The sequence below is a fragment of the Mustela nigripes genome, chromosome X (assembly GCF_022355385.1).
Source record: "Mustela nigripes isolate SB6536 chromosome X, MUSNIG.SB6536, whole genome shotgun sequence".
In the NCBI taxonomy this organism is placed as follows: domain Eukaryota; kingdom Metazoa; phylum Chordata; class Mammalia; order Carnivora; family Mustelidae; genus Mustela; species Mustela nigripes.
In genome coordinates, this window is record NC_081575.1 from 38,984,718 (window position 1) to 39,009,953 (window position 25,236).

A 25,236-nucleotide genomic window follows, 5' to 3' on the forward strand; every position below is an offset into this window, starting at 1 on the left:
GATGGCTTCATGCCTCTAGTATTACTGGTTGGCAACCTGACACATACCTTTTGTCCCCGAGGCCCTGGAGGCCCTTCTGGACCTGGAAATCCAGGCAAACCTGGATGGCCTTCCAAACCTGGAAATCCTCTCTCCCCCTGCAATTAAACAAAGTGAATATTATTTGTGATGAAGTTATTTGTGAATTTTCAAGCATGAGTATGGTTGAGATTAAAAAGAACCCAAAGACTAGAGAATGTTGATTTAATGATACTAAAATCATAATATCTACTAACATGGGAAAACCTACAAGATGTAAGTGGAAAACCACAAACCATTCTGAATTTATATCATATATTGTAATGTAGTCTCTTGTTTTCTTATGAAACTAAAAAGCATATCAGAGATAAGGTAAAGTTTAAATATATTGACATCAAGAGTTTAACAAGGAAGACAGCAATAAATCCAGGAAACTGGTCTGTAGGGGAAACATAAAATAAGTATGGTGCAGCGATGAAGAAGGGTAAAAAAAAACCATCTGAGAAGTTTTCAGATTTGTTCCAGAGTAGGGCAGTTGCAGGATTATCCAGAATAGAAATTCATTAGCTGACAAGATAAATTAGTCAGAAAAGGGCTCTAGAACATTAAAAAATTTTTTTATTTCTTCTAGTTGTAAAATTAATACAAAAAGGAATACATGGTCATTATAGAAGAACAAAAAACATTTACCTGTTTTCCTCTACTCAGAATTACTAATTGAACTGAACTCAAGTCTCAGTTCCGACCACAGCACTTATCAACACCAGCACATAAGGACTCCTAACCTACTTGTGAGGTTTCCTACATTTGATCAGCATCTATACAATGTTGCCTGATATGCATATCTGCACAGACAGGTGGGCATATAGAGCTGCCATCTATACTAATATATCATTATATCAACATATTATGGTTAGTTAACTTGCATATAGCCAATTATGGAAAGAGTGTGAGCCCTGAACCCCCTAGGAGATCCAACCACAGAAAGCAAACTCATCACTATTAAGTCTGAGAACCCTGAGGGCTCACAGCTCTAAGGCTTGTGCTCCCAACTGCAGAGCTGAAAATAGTTCCTCTACTTTTCTAAGGCTTGAAGGCTGAGTCTCTGGCCAGAGGCTCTGGACCTCATTCTAGGAACCCTTTTACCAGATCCTATCCACAGTGACAGCCTAGGCAGCACCTGAGAAAGAGAAAGCATCCATATCTATAAGGCAACTGACTAATGGACCATTGGAGGTACATACTCCTAGAGGTTAAGGTAGGGTAGATTTTTATTACACCCTCAGTGTGTGTATGTGGGGGGGGGCGGAATGTGTGTGTGGTAAGTACTAAATTTAGTCTAGATAACTTCGATAATTTTATATTAAATAATTCTTTGTTATGCTGACTCACAATAAATATAAGTACTATGAAGAGACTATTCTGGTCAGTTTCCACTCCCAGTGACAAAGGCAATGAAGCAAATGTTAGCCAATTAATAGTAGGTCTAAACATTCCTATAGTTTTGGCAATACCTACTATTGACATGTTAACATGTTTTCTATTTTCTATAAATATATTTCTTTGTTATTTTAATTAGCCATATAATTATGATAATTTAGTATTAATCAACCTCATCAATTATTTTGAGGGAAATAGAGCAAAAGGGAAAAAACAAAAGGTTCAAAATTTCTAGAGCTGGATTGTCTCAAATTGTTACATAGTCCATTTTGGGGAGAATTGGTAGTAGAAATGTGATTGCAAGCGCAAGTCAGAAAGGAAGCTAAGAGGGAAAAAAATATAGTTCAAGTAGATTTCCATAAGTGGAAAACATAGCTACATTCTGGGATCTCCACTAGTATTTAAAACATCTCTCTGCCAAAACTTGAGGATAATGCTTGAAGAGAGCTATTTTTTTAGAAGCAAAACTGCTATTTGGGCTATACATAAGAGAAGAATAAACCAGAAATTGAAAGTGGAGAGTGCTAAAAAGCTTGTGTGTGTATTAACATAACTATATACCCAAAATCTCCTGATACTACAGTTAAATAATGTTGTGTTCCTATCTAGCTGACTGAGCAGTATTATACCAAGGAAGAGAGAAGGGCACCTAATGTACAGTAGCGAAAAGAATTTCAAGAACAATCCCCAGCCTTTAAAAGGTAGAAAGTTTCCTGCAATAGAAGCTATAGAAGCCTGCCATGAGGTGGGGTGAGGGAGGGTCTTCTATCTAATTCCCACAGATGGTATGAAAGGTTCACATTTGCTATTTGCCTGCCTTTGCTACTGGTGGCAAGGCAATCATTCAGTCCTTAAAACTAATCTACAGTTTACTATAATTTGCTAACATTCACATGGAAAATGGCAATAGTACATCTATTTGTGAAGGCCAAACTTCTTTAAAAAAAAAAAAAAACTATCCTGGGGCACCTGGGTGGCTCAGTGGATTAAAGCCTCTGCCTTCGGCTCAGGTCATGATCCCAGGGTCCTGGGATTGAGCCCTGCATCGGGCTCTCTGCTCAAGTGGGGAGCCTGCTTCCTCCTGTCTCTCTCTGCCTGCCTCTCTGCCTACTTATGATCTCTGTCAAATAAATAAATAAAATCTTAATAGAAAAAACTAGCTTATGCTGCCTGCCCATATTTAAATAAAAAACTACTCTTACTTTTCACTGTGGAGTAATCTTCTCTCTCTGCCTGTCCCTTATATATTGCTATTACTCTGGATTCCCTTTTTGACCCTTCTCTCTCTCTCCCCGGGAGATCTCAAATATCCACACATTTTTTTTTCCCCTAAAAGCTAAGCTCACGGGGCCAACTGTTTTAAATATCTCCACTTGAATATCTCACAGGGACAGAAAACTCACCAATAATGATAACAAATATATATCGAGCTATTCTAAAGTGTTCCCAGGTTTTATTTATTTAATTCTCCCAGTGACAACATGAGGTAAATACCACCATTATTTCAATTCTACAGATGAAGAATTGGGACAAAGAAAAATTGTGTAATTTTCCCAAGAGCAAATTTAATATAAAAAACACTGAGTTCATTATCTTTCTACCATCTTCCCTGTTCCAGGAAAGAGCACAATGTAGACCACAAATTTGTAATAATCTTGACTCTACTCTTTCCATTACCCCTTCATCTAATTGATCATGCTATTTCTATCACTGCATTCTTTTTTTTTTAAGATTTTTTATTTATTTATTTGACAGACAGAGGTCACAAGTATGCAAAGAGACAGGCAGAAAGAGAGGAGGAAGCAGGCTATCTGCTGAGCAGAGAGCCCGATGCGAGGCTCAATCCCAGGACCCTGGGTCACGACCCGAGCCGAAGGCAGAGGCTTTAACCCACTGAGCCACCCAGGCATCCCCCATCACTGCATTCTTAGTAACCAACAGAACAAATACCCAGAAAATATCGATTCTATGAATGAACTTCCTTAATTGATTATATAACACTTATGGGCAATGTTTTTGCTCCAAATACAGAAAAAGTATAAGTTAGGGTTCGGGGAAATTATACAAAGGATAACTTTTTGTGCTAAAGTTCTTTTATATACCACAAGCTAGTATTAAAAAGAATAACAAGCTGATTTACTTAGAAAAAAAATGTACTTTGTCAGTCAAAGGTGCCCATAAAAGTGTTTCAATTTTACAAGAAGGGCACTTTATAATCACAATAAGAAAATTACCTGATCATGGAAATGAAAAAATAATTTTAAGAATGCTTTCTCAAGAGAGATACAAAATTAACAGGAAAACACTGGATTTCTAAAGATAGAAAAAATAAACAGGGGGACAAACTGCTATAATGACCATTGAAATTACAATTGTTTTTGGATTATAATATTGCAAAATTGTAATACAAACATATGGGCAAGGCAATACATTTAATGGACAAATGAAAACAATTATTAACTAAAAAATGTAATTATGGGCAATTTTGTCTTCTTTTTGAGTAATTTCTATGTTGTTTTTGTAATTATATAGTACAAAGAAATATTTGATGTATATAATCAGGAGAACAAAAATACTGACCTTTGACAACTGCTAAATGATGATAATTTAGGTTAGATGATCTCAAACTTCAGCTTGCATCAAAACTGCTTGATTGACTTATTAAAACACAGATTAACTGGTTAGAGTTAGATTCAGTAGGTCTCCTATAGAGCCTGCATTTCTAACAAGCTCCCAATAGATGCTGATGCCACTGGTAGAGGAGAACACCTTGTTTAGGTAATGTTTGAGTGTGACATGAATTGTATTTTACTTTATAATTTCTATTGAAGTATAGTTGACATACAATGTTATACCATTTTCAGGTGTGCACAGTGATTTGACATTCTATACATTAAGCTATATTCACCATGATAAGCATAGTTACTAGCTATGTAACAGGAATTTTATAAGTTGTCAGCTGGTTATTTTCTTTTTTTAAATTTTTATTTAAATTCATTTAGCCAAAATATAGTGTGTCATTAGTTTCAAATGCAGTGTTCAGTAATTCACCAGTTGCATGTAACACCCTGTGCTCATAATGTGGGTGGTACATCACATGCCCTCTTTTTTTTTTTTTAAGATTTTATTTATTTATTTGACAGAGAGAGATCACAAGCAGGCAGAGAGGCAGGCAGAGAGAGAGGAGGAAGCAGGCTCCTTGCTGAGCAGAGAGCCCGATGCGGGGGCTTGATCCCAGGACCCTGAGATCATAACCTGAGCTGAAGGCAGCGGCTTAACCCACTGAGCCACCCAGGCGCCCCTCACATGCCCTCTTTAATGCCCATCACCCAATTACCCCATCCCTCACTTACCTCCCCTCCAGCAACCCTCAGTTTGTTTCCTAGAGTTAAGAATCTTTTGTGGTTTATCTCCCTCTCTGATGACTTTGCATTCAGTTCTTCCTCCCTTCCCCTATGACCCTCTGCCCTGTTTCTTATATTCCACATGAGTGAAGCCAAGCCATATGATAATTGCCTTTCGATGATTGACTTTTCACTCAACATAATACCCTCCAGTTCCATCCATGTCAATGTGTCAATGTAAATGGTAAGCATTCATTCTTTCTGATGGCTGAGTAATATTCCATTGTGTGTATATGTATATGTATATGAATGTGTGTGTGTGTCTGTGTGTGTGCATCCCATCTTCTTTATCCATTCATCTTTTGATGGAAATCTAGGTTCTTTCCATAGTTTGGCTATTGTGGACATTGCTGCTATAATCATTTGGGTGCACGTGCCCCTTTGGATCACTACATTTGTATCTTTAGGGTAAATACCCAGTAGTGCAATTGTTGGGTCATAGGGTAGCTCAATTTTTAACTTCTTGAGGAATCTCCATACTGTTTTCCAGAGTGGCTGTACCAGCGTGCATTCCCACCAACAGTGTAAGAGGGTTCCCTTTTCTCCGCATCCTTGCCAAGATTTATTTCTTCCTGAGTTGTGAATTTTAGCCATTCTGACTGGTGTGAGGTGTGAGGAGCCATCTCATTGTGGTTCTGATTTGTACATCCCTAATGCCGAGTGATGCAGAGCATCTTTTCATGCATTGGTTGGCCATTTGGATGTCTTCTTTGGAAAAATGTCTATTCATGTCTTCTGCCCATTTTCTTGACTGGATTATTTGTTTTTGGGGGGTGTTGAGTTTGAGAAGTTCTTTATAGATCTTGGATACTAGCCCTTTATCTGATATGTTTCTTGTCATCAGGAGTGTAGCAAGTTTTGTTTTTAGCAGTGTGCACTTGGACACATTTCTTTGGCAGAACTGATATACTTTACTATTCATGTATTAAACTTACTGTTTTAAAGCAGTTTTATTGAGGTACAATTAACATACAATAAATATGACATATTTAAAGTATAGAATTTGAAATTATTTTCATATATGTAACAATAAAATAATGGACATATCCATCACTCACAAAAATTCCCTTATCTTTCCAACAAATGTTGCTCAACTAGACATCTATATGTTTAAAAAAAAAGAATCTAGACAGAGACCTCACACTCCTCCTAAAAATCAACTCAAAATGGATCAAAGACCTAAATACAAAACTATAAAACTCCTAGAAGACAGCATAGGAGAAAATTTAGATGACCTTGGGTATAGTGATAATTTTTTAGATACAGCAAAGGCATAATCTATGAAAGAAATAACCAATAAGTTGGACTTCATTAAAAGTAAAAACTTTTGCTCTGTTAAAGTGTAATTGGAATGAGAAGACAAGCTACCGACTGGGAGAAAATATTTGCAAAAGACACATCTGATAAAAAACTATTATCTGAAATATACAAGAAACTCTTAAAGCTCAACAATAAGAAAATAAACAACCTGTTTTAAAAATGGGTCAAAGACTTTAACAGATACCTCACCAAAGAAGATATACAGATGGCAAATAAGCATATGAAAAGATGTTCCATCTAATATGTTATCAGGGAAATGCAAATTAAAACAACAATTACATACCACTACACATCCTTTAGAATGGCCAAAATTTAAAACTCTGACAACACCAAATATAGGGCCAAAGATGTGGAGCAAAGGGACCCTCCTCATTCATTGCCAGTAGGAAGGCAAAATGATACAGCTACTTTGGAAGACAATTTGGCAGTTTCTTACAAAACTAAATATACTTATATGATCCATTAATGTTTCTTGGTATTTACCCAAAGGAGTTTCAAGCATATCCTCTCTCTCTCTCTCTCTCTCTCTCACACACACACACACACACAACCCACAAATGCATGCTTATAGCAGCTTTATTCATCATGCCAAAACCTGGAAGCAACTAACATGTCTTTTAGTAGATGAACAAGCAAACAAACTGGTACATCCAGACAATGGAATATCACTCAGCACTAAAAAGAAATGAACAATTAAGTAATGAAAAGACATGGAGGAACTTGAAATACATATTAGTAAGTGAAATAAATCCCATCTGAAAAGACTGCACACTCCAACTATATGATATTCTGGAAAAGACAAAATTATGGAGACTGTAAAAAGATCAGTGGTTGCCAGGGATGAGAGTGACAGATGAACAGGTGGAGGACAAAAGATTTTTAGGGCAGTGAAAATACTCATATGATAATATAACGATGAATACATGTCATTCATTATACATTTGCCCCAATCCACAGAATGTTTATTCAACACCAAGAGTGAACTCTAAGCCAAATTATGAACTTTGGGTGATAATGATGCATCAGTGTAGGTTCATCAATTGCAACAAACTTACCACTCTGGTTGGGATCTTGATAGGGAAGCTATGCATGTATGCATGTGTGGGGCTAGAGGTATATGCAAAATCTCTATATACGTCTTTCAACTTTGCTGTGAACCTAAAACCACTCTAAAAAATTAAGTCTTTAATTAAATATAATATTGAAGTGAACATGAATATATATAAAATATAAAAAGTTGTGTTCCCTTTTATAATATTTTCTTCATGCCTCTACTCAGTCCCCCCAGGTAATGACTGACTTTCTGTCACTATAAGTTAATTTTCTTTTTCTAAAATTTCATATACATGGACTTATATAGAATGCACTCCTCTAACTTTTCATTCAGCATAATTATTTCAGATTTAGACATGTTGTGGTATATGTCAATAGCTCTTTCCTTTTTATTGCTGAGTAGTATTCACTGTACAAATGTATTATGATTTGTTGATTCACCCACCTGTTAATAGTAATTAGGTTATTTCCTGTTTCTGGTTATTACAAATAAAGCTACCATGAACTCATATACTACTCATGCACAGACATATGCTTTCAATTCTCATAGGTAAATGTCTAGGAAAGGACAGTCATCTGATAGGTTTACACTTACCTTTTAAAGAAACTGTCCAACTTTTCCTAAGGGTTTGCTTCATCTTGTATTTGCACCAGCAATCTATAATAGTTCGAGTTGCTCACCACCCTCATCTATACTTAGTATGGATATATTTTAATATTTAGGCATTCTAGTAGGTTTATAGTGGTATCTTATTATGGTTTTATTATGCAGTTCCCTAATTAATAATGCTGAGTAACTTTTCATGCATTTATTTGCCATCTACATATCTTAGTTTGTGAAGTAACTTAAAATCTTTTGCTACTTTGTTTCTAATTTAATTTTATTTTGGGCGTTGTTTTATTAATGAGTTTTGAAATTCCTTTACATAATCTATATATAAGACTCTTTATGAGATAATGTGATTTGCAAATATTTTTTCCTAGACTGTGGGTTGTCTTTTCATTCTCTGAACAATGTCTTCAAAAAAGAATAATTTCCTAATTTTGATGAAATAAAATTTACCAACCATTTCTTTTTTTAATTTTACTTTATTTTTTCAGTGTTTCAAGATACCAACCTTTTCTTTGATAGATTGTGTTTTTGGTATCCTAACAAATATCTGCCAGATAATAAGGATTTTCTCCTAGGTTTTCTTCTAAAATATGTCTATATTTAGGGGTTTTGTTTTGTATTGTTTTGTTTAAAGATTTTATTTATTTATTTGACAGAGAGACACAGCAAGAGGGGAAACACAAGCAGGGGGAGTGGGATAGGGAGAAGCAGGCTTCCCACAAAGCAGAGAGCCCAATGCGGGGCTCGATCCCAGAACCCTGGGATCATGACGTGAGCCAAAGGCAGCTGCTTAATGACTAAGCTACCCAGGCACCCCCAGATTTAAGTTTTTCTACAATCTATTGTGAGTTAATTTTTATATATCGTGCAAGCAATGAGCCAAAGTCCATTTTTGTGCATATGCACGTCTAGTTGTTCCAATACTATTTGTTGAAAGACTATCTTTTCTCTACCTAACTGCCTTTGCACTTTTGTTAAAAAAAAAAATCAATTCATTACGTACCTGTGGGTCTATTTACAGAATTTTATTCTGTTCCATTCATCTATATGTCTCTTTCTTTGCTATTAACACACAATTATGTTTACTATAGTTTTATACTGTCTTAGAATTGTGTACTCTACTGTGTATTTCCTTCTTTTCCCTATTTTAAATTTGATTTACTTGTCCTTTTCCAGGTTCTTAAGTGGAAAATGTAGGTCAGTAATTTTAAAGCTTTCTTCTTTTCTAACATAGGTATTTAAAGTTATTTCCCACTAAGCCCTGCTTTAACTCCATCCTAAAATTCTTAGTATACTGCAGTTTAATCATTATGCAACTTGATATATTTTCTAATTTTCCTTGTGCTTTTTCCTTTGGTCTATCAGTTACTTAGAATAGTGTTTGCTAACTTCCAAATAGTAGGGAATTTTCTACATATCTTATTATTATTGATTTCATATTCATTCCATGTAGTCAGAGAGTATATACTTATGTTTTCAATCTTTTGGAATTAATAGGGCCTCATTTTATGGCACATCATATGGCCTATCATGGAGAAATTCCATCTGCCTTTGGGGAAAAAAATTCTATAATTGAATGTAGGACTTCATATATGTCAACTAGTTCTAGGTTGTTAATAATGGAATTCAAGTCATATATGCCTTTACTGAATTTTTTTTCTAGTTGTTCTGTCAATGACTAAGATAGGTGTATTAGGATCTATCAACTATGATTGTGGATTTGTCTAAATATTTGCCCAAATGGCCAAAGTAATCTTGAAAAAGAAAAAGCTGGAGGCATCACAATTCCAGACTTCAAGTTATATTACAAAGCTACAGTAGTAAAAACAGTATGATACTGGCACAAAAATAAGACACATAAATCAATAGCACAGAATAGAAAACTCAGAAATAAAACCACAACTATATGGCCAGTTAATCTTTAACAAAACAGGAAAGAATATCCAATTGGTAAAGGTCAGTCTCTTCAACAAGTAGTGTTGGAAAAATGACAGTGACGTGATGAAACTAGACCATTTTCTTACACCATACACAAAAAGAAATTCAAAGTGGATTAAAGTCCTAAATGTAAGACAGGAACCATCAAAATCCTGGAGGAAAAAACAGGCAGCAACTCTTTGACCATGGCTGCAGCAACATCTTACTAGACACATCTCCAGAGGCAAGGGAAACAAAAGTGAAAATGAACTACTGGGAATTTCATCAAGATAAAAAGCTTCTGTACACTGAAGGAAACAATCAATAAAACTAAAAGATAACTGGTGGATGGGAGAAGGTATGTGCAAATGACATGTAGGATAAAGGGCTAGACTCTAGAATCTGTAAAGAATACATCAAAATCAACATCCAAAAAATAAATAATACAGTTAAGAAATGGGCAGAAGATATGAACAGACATTTCTCCAAATACGACAGACAAATCGCTAACAGACACATGAAAAAATGCTCAATATCACTCATCATCAGGGAAATACAAATCAAAACCAGAATGACTGTCAGAATGGCTAAAATTAACAACTCAGGAAACAACAGATGTTGGCAAGTATGTGGAGAAAGGGGAACCCTCTTACAATGTGGCGGGAACACAAGCTGGTACAGCTACTCTGGAAAACAGTATGGAGGTTCCTCAAGAAGTTAAAAAGAGAGCTACTCTATGACCCTGCAATTGCACTACTGGGTATTTACAGAAAGATACAAAAGTGCTGATTCGAAGGGGGCACACACACCCCAATGTTTACAGCAATACTATCAACAATAGCAAAATTATCGAAAGAGCACAAATGTCTATCAACTGATGAATGGAAAAAGAAGATGTGGCATATATACCATGGAATATCACTCAACCATCAAAAAGAATGAAATCTTGCTATTTGCAACAACTATGGATGGAACTAGAGAGTATAATGCCAAGTGAGGTAAGTCAGAGAAAGACAAATAAATATATTATTTCACTCATATGTGGAATTTAAGAAACAAAAGAGATGACTAGGGGAAGGGAAGGAAAAATAAAATGAGAAAAAAACAGAGAGGGAGGCAAACCATAGGGACTGTATAGTTAAGAGAACATACTTTGAGTTGCTGGTGATAGGTAGTAAAGAGGACTCCTGGGGGCGCCTGGGTGGGTCAGTGGGTTAGGGCCTCTGCATTCATCTCAGGTCATGGTCTCAGGGTTCTGGGATCAAGCCCCGCATCGGGCTCTCTGCTCAACGGGGAGCCTGCTTCCCCCTCTCTCTCTGCCTGCCTCTCGCCTACTTGTGATCTCTCTCTCTGTCAAATAAATAAATAAAATCTTAAAAAAAAAATAAAGAGGACTCTTGTGGGGATGAAAAAAAAATAAAATTAGCTGATATATATTTTTTAATGGTCAGAAGACATGAACAGACTCTTCTCCAAAGACATCCAGATGGCCAAAAGACACATGAAAATATGTTCATCATTACTTACCATTGGAGAAATGCAAATCAAAACTACATTGGAAGGGGAGGTGAACCATGAGAGACTATGGACTCTGAAAAAAAATCTGAGGGTTTTGAAGGGGCGGGGGGTGGGAGGTCGGGGTACCAGGTGGTGGGTATTATAGAGGGCACGGATTGCATGGAGTACTGGGTGTGGTGCAAAAATAATGAATACTGTTATGCTGAAAATAAAAAAAAATTAAAAAAAATAAATAAAATGAATTTCTTATTTAAAAAAAAACTACAATGAGCTATCACCTCACACCTATCTGAATGGTTAAAATCAACAGCACATGAAACATCAGGTATTGGCAAAGATGTGGAGAAAAAGGAACCCTCCTGCATTATTGGTGGGAATGCAAACTGGTGCAGCCACTCTGGAAAACAGTATGGAGGTTCCTCAAAAAGTTAAATATAGAGCTACCCTATGATCCAGCAATCACACTACTGAGTATTTACCAAAGGAATACAAAAATACTAATTCAAAGGGATACATGTACCCCTATGTTTATAGCAGCATAATTTACAATAGCTAAGATATGGAAGCAACCCATGTGTATACTTGTTGATGAATGAATAAAGAGGTGGTGTATGTATATAAATAACAGAATATTACTCAGCCATGAAAAGAATGAAATCTTGCCATTTGCAATGACACAGATGATGTTGGATAGTATAATGCTAAGTGAAATAAGTCAGGGAAAGACAAATACCATATGATTTCACTCATATGTCAAATTTAAGAAAAAAGACAAATGAACACAGGGGAGAGAGAGAAAGACAGAGAAATCAAGAAACAGACTCTTAACTACAGAGAACAAACTGACGGTTACCAGAAGGGAGGTATGTGGGGGGATGGGATGAAGTAGGTGATGGGGATTAAGGACTACAATCATCATGATGAGCACTGTGTGATGTATGGATATGTTATACACCAGAAACTGTATGTTAATGAAATCGAATTAAAATAAAAACTTAAAAAATGAAATAAGATATTCAGTACAATTACTAAAAAAATTAAATGAATAGTCTCATGTCTTGTAAGTAAATTTAGAGAGGGGATAAAGATATCATTTTTTATATTTACCCATATATACACTATTTCTAGTGCTTTCAATTCCTTCCCAGAAATCCACATTTCCTTTAGCCTGAAGAAATTTCTTTATATTCCTTTAATGCAGATATGCTGATGAAGAATTACCTCATTTTATTAATGTCTTAAATTTTATTTTATTTTATTTTTAAAATTTATTATTGAAGTGTAGTTGACATGCAATGCTATAGTAGTTTCAAATGTACAATATATTGATTCCACTATTCTACACATTACTCGGTGTTCACCCTAAATGTAGTCACCACCTGTCACCATGTAACTTTATTACATTATCGTTGACTATGTTTCCTGTGCTGTACTTTTCATCTCCATGACTTGTTTATTTTATAACTGGAGATTTATACATCTTTACCTCCTTTATTTAACCCATCCCCCACAACCTTCCCTCTGGCACCCTCCAGTTTGTTCTCTGTATTTAAGAGTCTGGTTTTTGTGTTTGTCTTTATTTCTATTTTCATTGTATATAACAACTGTGTTTGCAGATTTTTCAACTCTCTAATGTTTTTACGTTATTGTACAGTATCCATTCTCTCAGATGAGAAATCTGGCATCATTCTTATCATTGTACTCCTGTATGTAATGTGTATTTTTCTCTAGCATCTTTCAAGATTTTCTTTAAATCTGTTTTTTCAGTTGATTCATTATGATGTGCCTAGGTATAACTTCATTTTTATTCTGCTTGTGGTGTACTAAATTTCTTATACCTGTAAATTTGTATTTTTTACCAAGTGTGAGAAATTCTTGTCATTACTACTGCCCCTTTAATTATTATTCCTTTTTCTCCCCTGTTTTCTTCTCTCCCATTGTTACAGGACTCCATTTACATTTTGCATTAAACCCTGTAATACTGTCCCACAGGTCAGTGAGGCCCTATGCTTTTGTTTTCTTTTTATTCTCTTTTTTCTTCAGATTATATCTTTCCTCAGATTCACCTTTAAATTGACTGACCCTTTCTTTCATCATCACGATTCTGCTGTTAAAAGTCTAACTGGTGAATTGCTCTTTCTCATATTTTGCTTTTCAAATCGATTTCCCCTTTATTTAAGTTTCCAGTGCTCTGTTGTGACTCTCTATTTGTTCACTCATAGGAGCACATTTCCCTTTACATCAACAAATATATTTATCCTATTGGTTTAAATATCTGTCTATAAATTCTAACATCTGTGTTATTTCAGAGTTAGTTTTCATTCATGAGTCTTCTTGACTATGGATCACTTTTACCTGTTACTTCTTAAACCTAGTAAGTTTTAATAGCAAATTAGACATTGTATGTTATAGTCATCCTAGATTCTTTAATCTTCCTCTGAAGTGTACTGAACTTATGTTTTTGGAAATAGTTAACTGAACTAAAACTTAAAACTTTGTTTTCCATTCAATGGACAGCAGTTAAATCTATGTTCAGTTATTGAAGACTTCCAGCTATTGTTTTTGATGGGTTGAATGAATCCTCCCCTATACATGGTTGAATGAATCCTCCCCTATACATACAAAGTTCAACCAAGAATTTTGGTGGAATTTACAGGTAAATTTTTGGGCTGTGCTCTCTGTGCCTCATTCTATTGCAGCATATCTCTCATCACTTTACAGTCATTCTGGCATCCTCAACTCTGCCTTCTTAACTTCTTAAGCCAGTAAGACTGTGGCTTTTTGTCTGGGTTCTAGCAATCCTCTGCCATGCAGACTGAAGGACGCATTCAGGAGAAAAGTCCATAAATGCAACTTGCCCAGTGGACTTCCTTTCTTTCTAGGGTAGTATCCTCTCTACTTTTGGTCAGTTTCATCTGCTTCTCCCTCTTCCTAACCCCCAACCCCAGGCTTGTGCTTGCACGTGCGTTCTCTCTCTCTCTCATATGAATAAATAAAATCTTTTTTTAAAAATCGCTCTACCAATATCAGAAATGAATCTCATTTCGTCTTTTTACCACTAGAGAAAACACACACTTACTATAAAACTACTCCCCTCAAGCTAATGTCACTTAAATAGGTGTCCTATTTAACACTGGTCAATTATTATTAACAGGAGTTCTGTTAGGAAGAAGTGAGTCAAGTGGAGCTTGGAAATACAGCATTGCAGAAAAAATAGGTTTCTTTATTCCAGGACTTTTAAACATTTTTAATGTTAGTAGACCTTCTGTACCCGTAAATGGAATATGCTCTTGAAATACTATCCTAAACTTTATCATATATAATTAGTAATATTCACTGATTCATTCAAAAATATTTGAGCCCCAGACAGTTGAGACTAGAGTATGAACCTCTTTCTCCTAGCACAATTCTCTGTAGGCCACAATTCGTTATACCTTCTTAATCTTCTAACTTCACTGTCAGTCACTGACTCAGAGTGGCTGTGTTTATGCTATTTAATTCTCACCAATACTTACTTTGTACTTATCACATGTACACAATAAGGGTGCTGCTATGGGAAAAGTGTGATAAAAATAGAGATTCACCGATCATTAACTTATATGAACCAAATAAAAATATATGAAATTGTCTAGCATGATACCCAACACAGATTAGTAGCCTGGTGTTAGGTTCCTTCTTAAGTGTTTTTCCCTTCTTCTGCATCTTAAGTCAGTGAGTTCAACAAGATTGATCATAGATAGGCAGACTGCAGCTCTCAGACCAAATGCAGCAAGAAGTCTGTTTTGTATAAGCCAAGAGCTAAGAAATTTTTTTACACCCTTAAAGGGCTATTTTAAAAAATGAGAGAAAAATGTGTGACAGAAACCTTATGTGGCCCACAAAGCCTAAAATATTTACTCTATGGTCTTTTACAGCAACTGTTTGCTAACCACTGAGATATAATCTAATCCTTACAGCTATCTAAAATAAGCAGTATGGTAGAATTCATTTAATTTACTTAGATGCTGAGGTAGAGCCCTGTTTTCCTTTTTAAAAACACATTAAAACACTATTTTACTGGTTTTACTAAGTTTTCAAAGGTTCATTTCAAATCTTACCTTTTCTCCTTTTACACCACTACAGTCACATTTTGATCCTGGAGAACACCCATAGCAAACCTGTAAGGAAGAAAAAAAGGGATGAAAATTATTTAATATGAATCTGAAAATGAGTCTCTGACTTATCCCTCAACTAAATTTATCAATCCAAACTTACAAACCAAATGGCAGAAAAATATCTGGAAGAATACATACCAAACTGCAAATAATGGTTACCTCTGGGGAAGCTTTCACCTTTTATGGTACACACTTACATTTGAATTTTTCCACAATGAGCATATGTTATAATTTTAAAGTGAAAAATATCTTGTTTAAAAGATATTAAAATTAAAAAGAATTCAAACAACTTCACCTGTAATACAATTTGCCACTTGTCCAAGCTCTTAGGAACTCCTTGTTTTGTCCTAACATCATACAGAAGACATGACCTCTCAATCTGTATTAGCAATGACCTTGGCAACTAGCCAAAGATGTCTGCTGGTTGACGTTGCATGTATCTTGGCATTTATGAGCAATCGCAGAGCCTAAAATACATAATGCTATCTCTTACCAACTTTTTAAAATTTGCTCCCTCTGTCTCATCACTAGTAGCTCAGTCAAAATGACTCCAACAGTTTTACCACAAATGTTCCCACAGTCTAGATATTCTAGTGAATGTGCTGCGGAAGCAAGCACACACAGTCTAGATATTCTAAAGAGTCCCTACTAGTAGTTCATTAACTCATATTAAGAACTGAGTTGAAGCCAGAAAAATATTCTCCTCTAAAATAAGAACCTGTAAGAGGGGTACCTGGCTGGCTCAGTTAGTAAGTAGAGCGACTCTTGATCTTGAGATTTTGAGTTTGAGCCCTACATTGGGTGGAAGACAATAATCTTTAAAAAAATAAAATAAAATACAGGCGCTTGGGTAGCTCAGTCATTAAGCATCTGCCTTTGGCTCAGGTCAAGGTCCCAGGGTCACAGGATCAAAGCCCAGCATTAGGCTCCTTGCTTGGCGGGAGGCCTGCTTTGCTCTCTCCCACTCCTTCTTCTTGTGTTCCCTCTCTCACTGTATCTCTCTCTATCAAATAAAATAAAAATAATAAATAAAATAAAATAAGAACCCATAAGAGAACAAGACAGTAGATGACTCTGTCATCCAGATCTACCCTATACTCTGGCATAAAGCTGAACTTCTTAAATCAAAATTAGTTAACATATGTAGATAGCTCACCATTTATGTACAATACAGTGGTATGCTTCTCATTAAATAACAGAAACTTTTATGTGATGTAAATACCAAGTAATGTGTATCAGTGCTTAGTCTTGAAAGACCATGACTTAAAAATACCTTAGCCTCCTTCCTAACATTCCCTGTGTTCCTTTACTCCAACCACTACAAGCATATTTTCCCATTTCCTTATCAAACTACTGACATCATCCTTCTACTCATAACTCCTAACCCACTCACACTCAGCTGTAATTAGAAGCCAGCCACATGTTTGAACTTCTTTTCCTAATAAAAGCAATCAACAATGGCTTGAGGTTGGGAATTAATCTCTTACACTGCGAGATGCTGTTCCAGTAAAAAATGCTCCTGACATCTCTAATCTAAAGTCTGTTATGCAGCTATTATTTGTGATATATATGTGGTTAGGTTATACACTGGTTTTAGTATTATACATCAATAACATCACAAGGTAAATGTACTTATACAAACTTACTCATCAAACATGAATTGGGCATGATTAGAGGCCAGAAAACTTGTTAGGCACTAAAGACAGGTAAGGCACAGCTCCTTCCAACATATAAAACTAACTCAACAAATACTTGTTGATCACCCACTATATTATGTTAGGTGCAGGTAGAAGATGCAAAGACAGTACATATTGCTCTCTGAATTCCATACAGAAAAATTACATTACAGTGTGTCAGGAATGGAGGTTAACTTAAGATATTTAATAGTTTTGGGCAAGCATGAATTCTAGATTTCAAAGTACAAACATACAAATTTTAGAAACTACTGATTCACAAGATAAAGACTGCCAATGGTCATATTCACTGAATTAGATTGTGCATATTATCCATAATCAGTGACATGCATTAATGGAGGAGTAAATGATAATCTAAAATGGCTATACATCTAAAAATAACATTTGAGTTTGGAATGTATGTCTCTACTTTAAATGTAAATATGTGATCATCATTTTCTGGTGTTACAAGTAAAAGATGGTGTAACTTTCTATTTTCATCTTTCACTAAAAAACCTTTCTTTTTAAAATATAAATTAAGCTCCTGAGAACAATGCAAAGCAATAGACAGAGGATTTTGTTAATATAGAGAAGATACTATGTGAATTTTCTTTACAATTGTATTTCTAGCTTCTCAATGTCCAAAAAAATCCTCCAAATCCTAATATAATCTGTAAACAACCAATATAACTTTAAATATGTGTGCATGTTATTTTGTAAGTAATTTTATACAGTATATTTTTAAAAATTAATAATTTCATCTTTTTTCACTTCTTTATTGCTTAACATGTAGCTATACTTTAGAGAGGTCACTACTTAAAACATTTTATATTGGTTTGAATTCAATTTAAAAATTTAACTTATATTCTATTTATTCTACCTACATCATGATGAGACCAGAGCTTGGGGGGGGGGGGGGGGGTGTTTAAAGGCATTGTAATACACACACCAACCACTAGATGCCACTTTCCATACAGTTATAGCAGTGATGGCCACAAGGAACTAGCCCCAATCTGACAAGTGGTTAATGGAGCAACTTGTTTTTTACCAACAGCCGCTAATATTTACTAGGTGTCCAATAAGTACAAAGCACAATTTTAGGGCTATTAGTGATACCAAAAATTGTGTAGACATGAACGCTGCCTTTAAGAAATTTCCAATCTAGTAAAAAAAAAAAAAAACCTATGCCTACATAAATAAAAATTTAAATACAATGGAATAATGATGTAGGAGACAATGGTAATAGAATGAGTTCTAAAATATAAGAAATACATTCTGAGTTTACCTCAACAATTGAATCATTAGGAGACTATAAACAAGTCAATTTCCATACTCTAGAACTCAGTTTTTTCTCTTTGGTAAAATGACAAAGATGGATAATATAATCTCTTTCAGAAGCTTCCAGCTTTTACAGCCTGTGATTCAGTAGGATTTACCAAGTAAAAATGAGTGGTATAGTCAATAATTGCTGTCAAAATTAAGAAAGGAAGTTCCCTTGAGCTTAGGAGTATTCATAACAACTCTGCAAAGAAAGAAAGTAAATAACTTGACTTCAATTTGGAAGGATGGGCAGAAAGATATCTAGAGCAAAAAGGGCCATGGCAAGTACTCAGATTAAAACACAAAATTTTCGTGGGCAAAGAGTCAGGTAAAATAAACATTAAATACCTTAGTCTAAGGACTTCTTAAGTCCATATGGAAATAGTATAGGAGGAGATAAGGCCAAAAAAAGAAAGCTCTTTTAAAAACTGGAAAAACTATTTAATTGTGCAAAGTCATTGAACATTCTTAAAGCAAGAAAATAATGCAACTATAATAATGTTTTAAATGTTTTAAGGATAAGATAATAAAAAGTGTGGAGGATTTTTTATTATCACATAGTAAAACACATCATGAAACTATAATAATTAAAACAGCATGGTATCATTCAAAGAATGGGCAGCTTGATGAGTCATAATAGGCCAGAAACACACATACACACACACACATTTACTATATGATAAAAGTTGGCATACCAAATAAATGTGAAAATAATGGATTAATGAACATATAGTGCTAGGAAAGTATAGAAAACAATAAATTCAAATCTCAGGATCCTACAGTAAAAAAAAAAAAAAAACAGATATGAGCATTAAAAGTATGAATAAAAGTAAACTTCTATATGCATTACAATCACTTAAAGAACCTCACAAAAATTCAGGTACTAGGACCCCATCTTAGAGATGCTATTTCAGTTAGTTTGAAATTGGCTACCAGATTCTGAAAGTTTAGTAAACATCTCTAGGTAATTCTGATTCAGTGAGTCAAAATACATATATTACAAAATAATAGCATAGAAAATGAGAAATATTCCAAGATGTGGCTAAGTATCCCGACTGATATGACTGCTTAAAAAAAAAAAAAAAAAAACCAAAAAAAAAAAGAAAAATGCTTTTAAAATGTAAAAAGTTCTTAAAGCACCAAAAAGAAGCACAATAGGATTTATCAGGCCAAAATCTAGAGGGGAGAAAAAAAAACAGTAAACGAACAATGAAACTACTTTTGCCCTGAGGGCATTGACCAAACTTTTGAGAATTTGAGATTCTTGTTTCAGTAAAGGTGTTTCATACATTAAAAATAAAAAGTACCCCACAACTGCTTCCCCAGGAACTTTTAAGAAAGATATCTTGGCACTCAGCAGTGAGTACCGGGGGTTGGGGGGACATATCTCTGAGAAAATATAACCACAAACTGGCCTACATACAGATTTACAATCCAAATTAGCATTCAGCTGGGTGGCCCAGTAACCTCTAACTGCGAAGGTGCTTAGAGCAGACTCTAATTGCTTTGACCTCCCAGAGCCTGGGCAGAAATACACACAAAGCCTGTGTAGAAAAACATACCTTCAGAGTGAACTTCAAAGAATTCTAAAAAAAGCTTTTTGAAAGGAAAATAAGATATTCTATTCAAAAATCATTAAGCATACAAGGAAGCAGAATATCATAAGCAAAAACGAGCAGAAACTTCTGACAGCAGAAACTGCTTGGCAAAAATTTCAGATATTAGAATTACTAGACACAAAATATGTAACTATGTTTACAATTATGAAAGGTATTCTTAAAATTGGAAAATAACAAATGAACCAAGAAATTGTAAACAAAAAAAGGTAACGTAACTGAATTGAAATAAAATATAAATTTTGTGAGTAAAAATTATGAAATTTAAAACTTAGTGGATGACCTTCAAAGCAGACTATATATAGCTAAAGACAGTAAAATTTAAAACATGACAAAGTTAACACAAATTGTCTATAATATATTACAGAGATAAAACATGGAAACTGTGAAATAATAATTAAAAAGCATGGAAGAAAAAGTGAAGACGTGTATAGCATACAGTAATTACGTTTACAGAAGAAGAGGTGAAAGAGGGAATGCAGGGACCACAGTTAGAGATAATGGCAAAGAGTTTTAAAAAAATAATGAGATCTGCAATTGAAGAAGTCTAGCAGATTCAATGGAAGAAAAATCAAACCGCAAAATAGACACAAAATAGTATAACCTCACAACATAAAAACAAAGACATGACCTTAAAACTATCAAGAAAGACAAAAGAGATCGCCTTCAAAGGAGTGACAATTAATTTACAGATTAGTTCTCAGAAGTACAAAAGCCAGACTAGAATGACATTTTTAACATACTGAGAGAAAACTGTCAACTTATATTTTTTACCCAGTGAAAATACCTTTCAACAACAAGGTAAAAATACAGACATTTTTAGACAAATAAAAACTGAGAAAGTATGTCCACAACAGGACGACACAGTAAGAAATTCAAACCTTTTGAATATCTTCTGCCTTTATATGAAAGGAAATGAAATTGAAATGGAAGGTCTAAAATACAAAAACTAATGGAGAAAAAAATGTGGTAAATTTGTGGGTGAATTTAAACTATTTGTTTAAATACAAATAGTAACTAAGACAATTATAAAAAGAGATGCAGGGTTCAAAAATACAGAACTAAAAGAAAAACAGTGATAATACAATGTAAGTCAGGGGAGGATGAATGAAGTTAAAGTATTCTAAGGTCATTGTAATTGTGTGGAAAACAGGCATGGAAGGGTATTGATTACTTTAGACTTTGATAAGGTAAGCATACAACTTAGGTATTCTAATTCCTAAGGTAAACCTTAAAAGAAGGTAAGTGAGGTATTAATTCCAAAGGAGTGGAGGGGGACAATACTCAATAAATCCATAAAAAGGCAAAAGAGAGAAAGAAAGTGCTATCTTAGAATAGAAAGGAAAAATAAAAGAAATATAACAATAATTATGTCAAGTATAAGTACGTGTAAAATGACATGATATAAGGAAATACTCAGACAAGTGTGGAATGTGGTATCTATGAAGGACAACTACCACAGACTCTCCAAAAAGTCAATGCCATGCCAGGCTTTGTGAATGACAGCTTGAGGACCTCTGAGGATCATCTCCCTCACAAAAAAACAATAGCTGGTAAAACCAAAACAAACAAACAAACAAACAAAATTTATGTCTCTGGATATTGCCCTAAGAAGCTACATCAAATGAAGAAACACCATTCAACAAAATTTACTAAATCTCAGTATGAACAGCAGGAATCTATGGCATTTTTGCTATGACCCTCTCTTCCTCTCTCCCTTTCCTGCTCAGCTTAACAAAAGCTCCACAAGAGGTGGAAGTAGATATGAACCCAGAGCTCCTTCTCCCTCCAGCTTCCAGCTGAGCACTACAGCATCTCAATTAAAAAGGTCATCGGAATTTCTTACTCTACCCCTGCCCAGTTCCAAGTTGCACAAGCTTTATTCCAACCTAAAACAGCTGAGAATTCTAAGGCTTTTGTTTTCTACAGAACCTCAACTCATACACAAAAGTTCTATACTCCATGCATGGCAGACTGACAGTACTGTACTCAACTGCCCCAACCACAGCTCATCCACAGAGCACAGGGTTGATGCTAGCAGAAGCAAGATGAGAAGACCAAATAGTCCTTCCCTGTACCCCCCTGCTCATAAAGCAGAGTGTCACTTCAAGAGAAGCAGGTCACTCTTCCTTCCCCCCCACTCTGTAACACTGCCACAGAAGTTTTCCCTGGTTGGTGGTGGACTGGGGAACCAAAGAGCTCTGAAGCTCTCCCTAAGGGACCTGAGTTTACTTGGGAAGTTCTAATTATAACAAATGTATTTCTGAGTTTGTAGCATATATAGATGTAAGATGTATAACAGTAACAACATTAAAAGGAGAAAAAGGGAATAGAGCTTCATAGGAGTAATATTTATCTTACTAGAATTAAGTTGCTATAAATCTTCAGTAGATTCTGACAGATAATTGTGTCCATGGTAAGTACTAGAGCAAACACTAGAAAACAACTCAAAAAATAGTGGAGAAAATCATTAAAGGAATTACAATATTTAACTAGAAAATATTCACTTAAGAAAAAAGGAGACTGTAGAGGAGGAACAGAAGAAAAAAGAAAGCACAAGAAATACAGTAAACAAAAAAGGCAGACAGAAATCTAATGATATCAATCACAACAATATGACTGCATTAAACAAGCCAATCAAAATTCAGAGGTTGTCAGACTATATAAAAAAACAAGATCAAATGATGTCTATAGGAAAACCCAATAGTTTAAAATATACAAAAAGCTTGAAAATAAAATAAAGAATGGAAATAATACAATAGACTAAATAGACTAAATATATGGGATGCATTTAAGTATCCCTTACAAGAAATTTATAGTAGTAAATGTCTATGTTTAGAAAAAGATGCCAAGTCAATAAACTAAACTTCTGGGGTACCTGGGTGGCTCAGTCATTAAGCATCTGCCTTCAGCTCAGGTCATGATCCCAGGGTCCTGGAATGGAGCCCCACATTAAGCTCCCTGCTCTATGGGAAGCCTGCTTTTCCCTCTCCCACTCCTCCTGCTGTGTTCCATCTCTCACTGTCTCTCTCTCTGTCAAATAAATAAATAAAATCTTCAAAATAATAAACTAAATTTTAACCTTTAGACATTAGAAAAGAGACCAAACTAACCTAAAGCAAGTAGAAGGGAGAAAATAATACATATGTGGGTTGAAATTAGTTAAGTGGAGAATAGAAAAAATAGAAAAAAATCAAAGAAACCAGAAGTCGCTTCTTTGAAAAGATTGACAAAATTGACAAGCCAACAAGAAAGGGAAACTCAAGTTAATGAGTTTTATTGACAGACTTTTTGATTGAAAGACTCAAATTATTAAAATCAGGAATGAAAGAGGGGACATTACCACAAATATAGGTAGGAACAGCAGGGAACTTCCTCAGGCTAATAAAAGGTATCTACAAAAAACCCTTGGTGAACATCATAATTACTATTAAAGACTAAATCCTTTCCCTACATATCAGGAACAAGACAAGGAGGTCTAGTCTGTTACTTCATTTCAATATCATCCTACAGATTCTAACCAGGGTAATTAGACAAGAAAATAAGCCATTCATATTAAAAAGGAAGAAGTAAAGCTATCTCTATTCACATATAACACAGTCTTATATAGAGAAAATCCTATTAATGCTAATAAATAAGTTCACAAGATTAAAAGGCACAAAATCAATAAACAAAAAAAACTTGTATTTCCATACATTAGCATGAAATTTAGTAAAAATCCATTTACAATGGTGTGGAAAAGAAAATACTCAGGAATATAAAGATAACTAAATATATATAAAATTGATATGGAATTTATATGAAATTGCAAGGTACCTCAAAAGTCAAAACAGATTTGAAAAAGAAAGTTGGAGAACTCAAACTTCTCATTTTCTAAACTTACTACAAATTTACAGTAATCAAATTGGCATCAGGACAGACCTACAAATCAATAGAATAGACATGAGACTCCAAAAATAAACCCATGCATCTATGATGCACTTGTTTTTATAAGGGGGTCAAGAACATTAACTAAGGAAAATAGGGCTGAGACAATTGGATATATACATGCAAACCAATCAACTTGCATGTTCAAGATCCTCACACCATACATAAAAATTAAATCAAAACGGATCATAAATTAAATACAAGAGCTAAAACTATAAAAACCCTTAAATGAAAATGTAACTAAATCAGCAGTCTTGAGAGGAAAATATATGCAATACAAGCCTTTCTTGTACAACCTAACCCTACATCTAAAGGAGCTGGAGATAGATCAACAAGAAAGCCTAAATCCAGCAGGAGAAGAGAAATAATGAAGATCAGATCAGAAATCAATGAAATAGAAACCAAAAAAACAACAGAACAAATCAACGAAACTAGGAGCTAGTTCTCTGAAAGAATTAATAAGATTGATAAACCACTGGACAGAGTTATCAAAAAGAAAAGAGAAAAGGTCCCCAATAAATAAAATCATGAATGAAAGAGGAGAGATCACAACCAACACCAAAGAAATACAAACAATTATAAGAACATACTATGAGCAACTCTACGCCAACAAATTTGACAATCTGGAAGAAATGGATGCATTACTAGAGACATAGAAACTACCACAACTGATTCAGGAAGAAACAGAAAACCTGAACAGACCCATAACCAGTAAGGAGATTGAAACAGTCATCAAAAATCTCCAAACAAACAAAAGCCCAGGGCCAGACGGCTTCCCAGGGGAATTCTACCAAACATTTAAAGAAGTACTAATTCCTATTCTCCTGAAACTGTTCCAAAAAATAGAAATGGAAGAAAAACTTCCAAACTCATTTTATGAGGCCAGCATCACCTTGACCCCAAAACGACAAGGATCCCATCAAAAAAGAGAATTATAGACCAATATCCTTGATGAAAACAGATGCAAAAATTCTCACCAAAATCCTAGCCAATAGGATCCAACAGTACATTAAAAGGATTATTCATTAAAAGGATTATTCACCACGACCAAGTGGGATTGGTTGGTTGCAAGGTTGGTTCAACAGCCACAAATCAATCAACGTGATACAATACATTAACAAAAGAAAGAACAAGAACCATATGATACTCTCAATAGATGCTGAAAAAGCATTTGACAAAGTAGAGCATCCCTTCCTGATCAAAACTCTTCAAAGTGTAGGGATAGAGGGCACATACCTCAATATTATCAAAGCCATCTATGAA

General features: G+C 34.8%; 1 protein-coding gene across 1 annotated transcript in view; it reads right to left on the reverse strand.

Annotated features, from left to right (window-relative positions):
* COL4A5 (collagen type IV alpha 5 chain) overlaps positions 1–25,236 on the reverse strand; it is a 244,700-nt gene that overhangs the window by 135,652 nt on the left and 83,812 nt on the right. Inside the window, exons 2-3 of the mRNA XM_059385657.1 lie at positions 15,381–15,440; positions 48–137 (exon numbers count right to left, since the gene is read on the reverse strand). Coding sequence (XP_059241640.1) covers positions 48–137; positions 15,381–15,440 — 150 coding nt within the window. The remainder of the gene's footprint in view (positions 1–47; positions 138–15,380; positions 15,441–25,236) is intronic.